This window comes from Coccinella septempunctata, chromosome 1 (assembly GCF_907165205.1).
Source record: "Coccinella septempunctata chromosome 1, icCocSept1.1, whole genome shotgun sequence".
In the NCBI taxonomy this organism is placed as follows: domain Eukaryota; kingdom Metazoa; phylum Arthropoda; class Insecta; order Coleoptera; family Coccinellidae; genus Coccinella; species Coccinella septempunctata.
The window spans coordinates 11,423,258-11,431,344 of NC_058189.1; the positions used below are offsets into that span (position 1 = coordinate 11,423,258).

General features: G+C 37.1%; 2 protein-coding genes across 2 annotated transcripts; one reads left to right on the plus strand and one right to left on the minus strand.

Annotated features, from left to right (window-relative positions):
- Position 1: 1 nt before the first annotated feature.
- Positions 2-1,080, minus strand: LOC123311864. Its single transcript, XM_044895972.1, has one exon. It carries the CDS (start codon positions 1,049-1,051, stop codon positions 113-115), a length of 939 nt encoding a protein of 312 aa, XP_044751907.1. The 5' UTR covers positions 1,052-1,080; the 3' UTR covers positions 2-112.
- Positions 1,081-5,703: 4,623 nt separating this feature from the next.
- On the plus strand, positions 5,704-7,917 carry LOC123317082 (lysosomal acid phosphatase-like). The gene is made up of 3 exons (XM_044903447.1): positions 5,704-5,849; positions 5,905-6,000; positions 6,744-7,917. Exons 1-3 carry the CDS (start codon positions 5,769-5,771, stop codon positions 7,713-7,715), a joined length of 1,149 nt encoding a protein of 382 aa, XP_044759382.1. The 5' UTR covers positions 5,704-5,768; the 3' UTR covers positions 7,716-7,917.
- The last annotated feature ends 170 nt before the right edge of the window (positions 7,918-8,087 follow it).

The window sequence follows — 8,087 nt, forward strand, 5'->3', positions numbered from 1 at the left end:
GTAAATACATATAATCTTTATTGATCAGAAATAAATAATATATAAATATGTTTGTATATAAAATATCATAAATTTTACTAAAATTCAATGTAATATCACTTAAGTAAAAATATTATCCATATTCTGATTGGATAGACAGACTAAACTGGCCAGGATTTACTGTGGTTCCATGGTACCAAACCCTTGTATCTAAAAGTATAGCATCTCCAGGTTTTACGATGAATGACATACTGCTACATATTTCTTCACATTCTGGTGCTGGCCTTATATTCCATGTTTTTGAACCTTTTAATTGAGCTTGCCACATCAATCGATTTATGTAGTCTAGATGCATTGTAGCTCCAGCCCCATAGCCCATAAATACATATTCCTTCGAGGGCATTTCACAATCATCAGGCAGAAAATGAGGCTTTGGATAATATTTTCGCATTTCAGTCAATATCTCAGGGTGACAATTACCCCAGCCAACATACCAAGACCTCTGACCAGGTTCATTTACTACTCTATTGTGATCCATCAAAAATACATCCCTTAATGATGTAAAATCTGATTTGAAATGAAGAAACTGACATTCTTCATCAACACTCTTATATGCGTCTTCATTTTCATGATACAATTTCTTAAAAAATTCAAAATCAAATTCTTTCATAGCTGGCCAATGTGAAAACGCATTCCTTATGATAACCGGCTTAGAGGTATATGCATATGGAGCAAATTCTTCTTTGCTTACATTTCGGAGTATTATTGGTTCACTAACGTTCAAGCAAAAAGAGCAATCAGAAACTTGACGAGTAGCTTCCCAAACGAAATAATTGTTTGGTACCAGACAACGTACACCTCTTAAATGAATAAAAATATAAGCAAAAAAGTTCAATACGTTGGATCCATGTAAAATTGCAAGTACAAGAACAATAATAGAACAAAATAAAGTAGTATTATTGAACCTTTTTGGTTTCTTCAGAGTTTTCTGTAAATCTTCAATAGGTATACCATATGCTATGTATTTTTTTGTGATTTTTATGAATTCTTTTTTGAATTGTTTATCCGTCATATTATTTGTTGTTGATCTACTGTTTTTAATTATGATCATAGAAGAGAAGAACTTCTTTTTCTTTCTTGACCTAGCTCAAGGATCTCTTTGTTAATATCATTGAACTCTATGGGAGTTCAATGGTTAATATGGATGACTGGCCAAAACAAAGATCGTCTTTCCTCCAAGAAAATTAAATCTTCGCAAGAAGATATAGCAAACAAAGATTATAATCTTTGATGGCAGATCGGAAATACTTGCCCACAGAACACTATACTATATATACAGAGTGTTCTCAAAGGTGTCTAAAATACAGTGACTATATACTCCCCAGCACCCCAGTATATATGGTGAGTATTGGAGTATATAGTCACTGTAGTCTAAAAACATCTTAGGCGGTACCTATAGTGGGAAAAACGAAACTTATCTCTTATTTTCGAAGCAGGAAAAACAAAATTTAATCAGTGCATACCTACACCATGCTTTCAGACATCTTAGGTGAGGCTTTTCTTTTGACAGGTAATAGAGCTCCTCAAAATAAGTCATGGTACCAAAAATCGCCAAAAATCGTTCATATAAAAACTTATATGATAAGATATTATAATATCTTCTCTAGTCTAAATATAAAATATTCACCAGGGCTGAGTATTTCGAAACCAAAGTTACTCGAAAATCTGAGAAATTCCCGCTCCGGATCTGCATGCCTACTTAAGGTATGGTTTCGGTAGTGCGTCGGATGCATGCAGTGGCCGCAGAATGTGACTACCCATATGGAATTACCAAGCTGCAGTCACATTCTGCAGCCACTGCATGCATCCGACACACTACCGAAACCCATAGACATATGGGGTAATAAGTCTATGCCGAAACCATACCTTTATGCAGACATCTCTGCCTTTATGCGTAGGCTTGTGCCGGCAAGAGGTCAGTATACTGAAAACCGTCAGAGTCAGCGTATGATTTTTGTGAATTGTTTCGCAAAGTGAACGCCAGTGCGGCGTGAAGATTGTACAGAAGATCGTAAAGAAATCACCCAACTCCTCGGATGTACATAAACTTGCAGAGATATAGGGATACTGGACGTTTGCACGAATCCCAGGGAGCAAATGTTGGCAGGCCTGAAACATCGCAAATGGCAAAAATCGAGGAGCAGATTCTGGACATAGTTGAGGAACAGCCGACAACAAGTACTAGATCCATACCCAGGGTCGTCGGAGTGAGCCACAGTAGAGTTTGGAAGACACTAAGACAAGAGCAATTGTACCCCTACCATTTCCAGAAAGTTCAAGCACTCCAACCAGTAGACCATCTTCGAAGAAAAGAATTCTGCCTGTGGCTTTTAAATCACCAAACATCACTACAGAACATCCGTTCTGTTTACTGACGAATTCACTTCCACAAAAAATGGAGTAAACAATTTCCATAATATCTATGTATGGTCTACAGAAAATCCTCACGCTATCAGAAGAACAGATTTTCAGCAAAGGTTTTCCTTGAATGTCTGGATCAGACTCCTGTGCCTGCTTGTGAAATTATTCGTGAGCAAACTGGTGTGATAGTTGCTGCATGTAACCATTCGTTATTACGCCGGGCAAGACTTTGTGCCAATCAAACGAATGGTGATATTTCGAAACTTCAAACAATTTCTGTGAAGAATTCGGATCAATTTTATCGGTGAGTTTATGAACTGCCTGATTTTTTTCTTATACGGCCTTTCCATTGAGGTATTTTTCCTATGCTTGGTTCAAACTTTCATAATTATACCTTTCAGAAAAAATCAGCTAATAAATTTTGAAAAAGAATATATAAATTTGCTTTGAATTCTTGTGCCGAGAAGAGATCGCAAAGGAAGCCGAGCACTTTATTTATTTGGTGAAAACATTCTGACTGAATCCATATGGCATCGTGATTCATCACAGGTGATATATCCTAACGGACATATACTACGATCCAGAATCGTATTAAGATTTTGATGCCCAAGGCCTTGGAATATTTTATATGAGCAACTGCCGACGAAATGATTTCTTTCAATGAGTTCTACCACCTGTCAAAAAAAAAGTCTCACCTTAAAAAACACCCTGCATCATATAACGGGCGTTGACAAGTGGGCTGTGGAATTTTTAAGGTTGAGATCGAAGATTATAGAGTAGACTCTATTTATCTTTGGCTGATATTTTCTGCCGTATCGCCAAATAGGATCGCTCAGCTTGTACCAACACATTATTCGAAGAGTGAAAATATGTTGACATACCAATGACATTAATATATCTAGCGTAATTTTTCGATATGAAAACTTCTTGGCGTATTCACACGAACATTGAAAAGCTTGCTCGATAATTTCATCAAATTCAAAAGATGTTCACCAAATGTTAAAAGAATCTAAGAGCAAAGATTAGAGACCTTACCTAACCCAACTCCCTAATCTTTGGCTGAGAGCACGTTAGGCAGTGAACTCTAAAGGAACTGGAACGGCATCTATCTATAGTATATCCAAATCCAAGAGGCCAGCCGTAAACATTGCAGCATGCAGTGATCACGCGTCAAGAACGTGATAACGCAGAGGTGTACTAATAAATTTTATTCCGAGAGCGTTATATTTCAAAACTTTTTAAGTGTTCCAGTTCCGGTGTCTCAGTTATGAAAAATTAATCTAAAGTTCCCAGTTTAATACATACTATGTATATAAATGTGTAACAATATTTTTTGTGAAAGTGACTAGTCCGTAGTGTCGTCAGAAGATGCAGAACTTTCTTCTAAGTTGACGATGACCGGTGTTATATCATCCATAATATTATCCAATTTCCACATGTCCACCTAACTTTTTGTTTGACATGTTCCACGCACTTTCTCCATCTTTCGGAAGTAACCCGTGAGAGAGCCTCTTGAAAAAGATTTTGGACGTCAGCCATTTTAAATGTGGTGTTTTTATCTGCCACAAAATTTTTGACATCGGCCCAAATCAATTCAATAGGGTTCAGTTCGCAGTGGTAGGGCGGTAATCTAAGTACAGTAATATTTTGGGCCTTTGCGGTTTCATCCACGATGTATTTTTCAAAGTTTTCTTTTTTCTGCCTGACTATCTGCAACAATTGCGCTTTTATGAGGTCAGGGGTGAAATCAATATTTTTTTCCCTCAACCATTGTTGGATATCACTCTTTCTGAATTGTGAGTTATGAATTTTTTCCATTTTCCTTGAATGGTAAGGAGCATTATCTAAAACTACTATAGAATTTTCCTCCAATTTAGGAAGTATACCCTCGAACCACTTTTCGAAGGACTGACCATCCATTTTTTCATGGTAGTCACCAGTTTTTTTGGATTGGAAAGTCCAGAGTCCTCCAGTTAAAAAACCAGTGTCACTGCCAATATGACATACTATAATTCTTTGCCCTTTGCCTGGAAAAATATATCCACTTCATTTGAAAAAGAATGTTGAAATTGTTTTCTACCAAAAAGGTACTTACATCAAGTTTCACAAAACTTTGATTGTTCGATCAACGATTTGGCATTCGATTTCCCGAAAGAAATCATTGAAACTTTCATATTTCCGAATATATTGGAGGAGTAGCAGTTGAGAATCATTAAATGGGCGTGTAGCGTGTATAGATAATTATTTGGTGCAAGAATGATATTCAGAATGCTTATGACCAACTCATCGACTGAAAACTAATTGACGTTCATTTGTTAAATTCAAAAATTCAAGACCTTACCAGACGGATTTTTAATCCAGTAGATAGTCCAGAAAGTAACGCTTGCCGAGTCCACACTTTGGATTTAGTATGACCGGCATTTACCCAAGTTTCATCCAAGTAGTAAATCTTCCTGTTTTCATCACGGAAGGTCCTAATTTTCATGAAATAGTTTCTTCTCCAACATTTAATGTCGTCACGGTCCATTAAAAAACTGTTGCGTTGGCGACGTCCATATTTGAAATTAAGTTTTTTCAATATAATAGAGAAGGTACTCTTCTTAAAATTTGGCAAGTTCGAGTCTTCATTAATTATTTTTAATACTTTCTCTATAGTCGGGTGTTCATTTCTGAAGAAAAACTCGTGAACTTTTCGCTGTATCACATTTTATCGAAATCTGATAAGGACTCCCATTTGGTGGTCCGATTTTGATTTGTTGCCGGCTGTGATAGAACACCGGAATTTATGTATTCGGAAATAATTCTCCTAACATTGGCTCCAATGCCAAGTCTCTCAGCAGCTCGGAGTTCTACGTCCTTTAAACACATTCCTGCATTTTGAATAATCTCAATTTTATAAGGATTCAAAATCATTTCTTTTATCTCGGCACTGAAGTGTCGTTTCAGACGTCTCTTTTTTGGACGACTTACGTCAACACGCGATTCCTCAGCAGTATCAATACTTGACATTATCTTAAATGCTTGTAACTTGAATAACTTGCTACAACTATAAACCAATTTACGAAAGAAAAAGCAATGAATGACCTCTGCAGTTCTGCACAACAATTCGAATAACTTACTGGAATTTTCTACCTTGAAATCTTCACATCATTATTTATTTTGATCCATTTTCCTTCAACTTTTCTATTATTAACCTGACAGCTGGGTAGAGTAATATGAAAAAAAAATATCGATATACCTATAACACAACTGATATGAAACGACGATAAGTTTCGAAAATTAAATAATTTTGGTGGTTAGATATACAAACTTCCCTATATATTCCGATATACTCGATTGCAATATCAACGATACAGACCGCGTGTGTAATGTATCTGTTCAAAATTTTGACTTTCCTGCCTCTGCTCGTTTCATGCAAGGCTAAAGACGAACTGATAGCTGTGTCAGCGGTATGTTTTTCGAATCTTCTATAGTCTAGCTAGGTCTAGAGGAATTTTTTTTTAGTTGATTCGACATGGCGCAAGGATACCCAATTCCTTCTATCCCACAGACCCTTACAGAAATGCTACCTGGCCATTTGTGTTGGGAGATTTGACCAATGTGAGTATGTTACAATTACAAATACTGGCTTGTTGAAATCAAACTTAAAAGGGTAAAACTTTATAATTTCAACTGCAATGAGTTTTTGAAATACAGCATTTTTTATTTAGTCGAATTCATCCAATAACCGATTCGCCGAAACCTTTTTTGTTCCTAGGAACGAGAGAGTTATTCTCATTCTGCCTAAATGTCTACGACTTTGGAATTTTGAGCCGAAAATGATCTCAAACGATTGGATTGGACTTGTTGATGAATAATTCGTGGTCAAATCCAATTTTATTCAGCCTTTATCCGGCCCTGTACACTCTAAAGAGGTATTCGGGGACTTTAAATTTCCTGGGAAGTTTTAGAGTCTGATTTGAGTTCCTAAATTTTTTTCCAATATCATCACAAAAATTCGCGGACACGGTTGGATGAAAATACTTTTAAAATCGCAAGGGAAAACTCATTAACTCCTTTCAGGAAAGAGCTATTGACGTGTGAATTAAAGAAGAAAATAGAAAATGTTAAAAGAAGATCAGGTTTCAAAAACTTATCTAAAGACCACCACAGGGTGCTCAGAAATTTAGAGGAAATTGCAACTTTCAGTTCTATATACTTATCAGGTGATAAACTAGATGAGATAGGTTACAAATAGACAACAAAATGATCAAAATCGATGCACACAAAACCAACACTTTTTCTCCATTTTTTGCATTTTATTCATGATTCATACTGCGATCTAATCAGAAAATTTTTCACAGCTCGGGGTCAAAGAGATGTTTCAAGTGGGCCAATGGCTGAGAAGGAAATATTCCAACTTCTTGTCTGAAAAATACAAACCAGACGAACTATACGCTCATTCTGTGGATTACGGCAGATGTTACATGACTGGCGAAGCAACGCTGGCTGGTCTTTATCCACCAGTCGGTGAGGAAATATGGAACAATCGCATTCGCTGGCAACCAATTCCTGTGCATGGATCACCTATCACGCAAGACATCGAAACGAACGTGTTGAAACCCTGTCCCAACAAGTATCAGGTTGATTCTGATCTGATTTTCGATTCTCCAGAGTATCCAGCCATCATCAAGAAATACGGTCCACTCCTGGATTACCTCAGTAAAATGTCCGGAGAGAACATAACACTCCCATCATTATATCCTCTCTTCGACACCTTGTTCAGCGAGAAAAAACTTGGCTTGCCGTTGCCGAAATGGGCTGAAGAAGTTTACCCCCAAATACTTCCAGCCGTTGTTCTCTACACTAAAATGAGTTCAATAACTCCTCTCGAGATAGAGGTGCAAACTGGTGCTCTGGTGACACAGATCTTGAACCAGTTCCAACGTGCCATATCTGGAGAAAATTTCGGCACAACCAGCACGATCTACAGGAAGTTCATGGCTTACTTTTCGACTGAATGGATGCTTTACGATTTCACGTACGGTCTTGGTTTGGAAGGTGTCGGAATACTCGAATTTGGTGCCATGTATCTGATCGAGCTCAGGAGGAATTCGAAAAAGGGCTATTATGTCAACATATTGTACAGAAGCTCGGCCAGTCCGGGAGCAAAAGCTGTCCCTTGGAGGTTCAAAGGAGGTGGATATAGTCCCAGTTACGAGAGTTTCAAGAAATACTTAGAACCCATGAAAACGAATACCACGCAGTGGGTGAAATATTGTTATAATTACACTGGCTCAGTAGCTAGAACAGCTACTGGAGTTCCTATATCCTAGATCCATTCGACTTTGGTCCAATGGTGGATTATTTATTTTCATTCATTGAGTAAACTATCAAAGAAAGATTGTCCTATTGCATTTTCTATGCCTGACCTCGAAGTAAGTAGACAATCCTGTACCTCAAACCTACAATCCACAGAAATTGTTATCGCTTGTGAACTTACTGAATAAATAAAGTGTCCAGACACTAGGTACTATACTTGCTGTAGCATTCTCCCATGTGTGATGTGTGTACTATTTTTGCGAGGTTGAATACATCTTTCATTCTTCAGGTTATTCATTTGAACTTATATTGATAGACAGAATTTCAGATATTTGAATCAGCATGCAGAGGATGGTAGATAAAAATTGGATTATCGATAGAAATAC

Bases quoted from the DNA above. Each gene is read 5' to 3' on its own strand.
- LOC123311864 (XM_044895972.1), bottom strand. From the start codon at position 1,051: ATGACGGATAAACAATTCAAAAAAGAATTCATAAAAATCACAAAAAAA.
- LOC123317082 (XM_044903447.1), top strand. From the start codon at position 5,769: ATGTATCTGTTCAAAATTTTGACTTTCCTGCCTCTGCTCGTTTCATGC. The intron at 5,850-5,904 runs GTATGTTTTTCG...ATTTTTTTTTAG, and splicing joins AACTGATAGCTGTGTCAGCG to TTGATTCGACATGGCGCAAG. The intron at 6,001-6,743 runs GTGAGTATGTTA...AATTTTTCACAG, and splicing joins TGTTGGGAGATTTGACCAAT to CTCGGGGTCAAAGAGATGTT.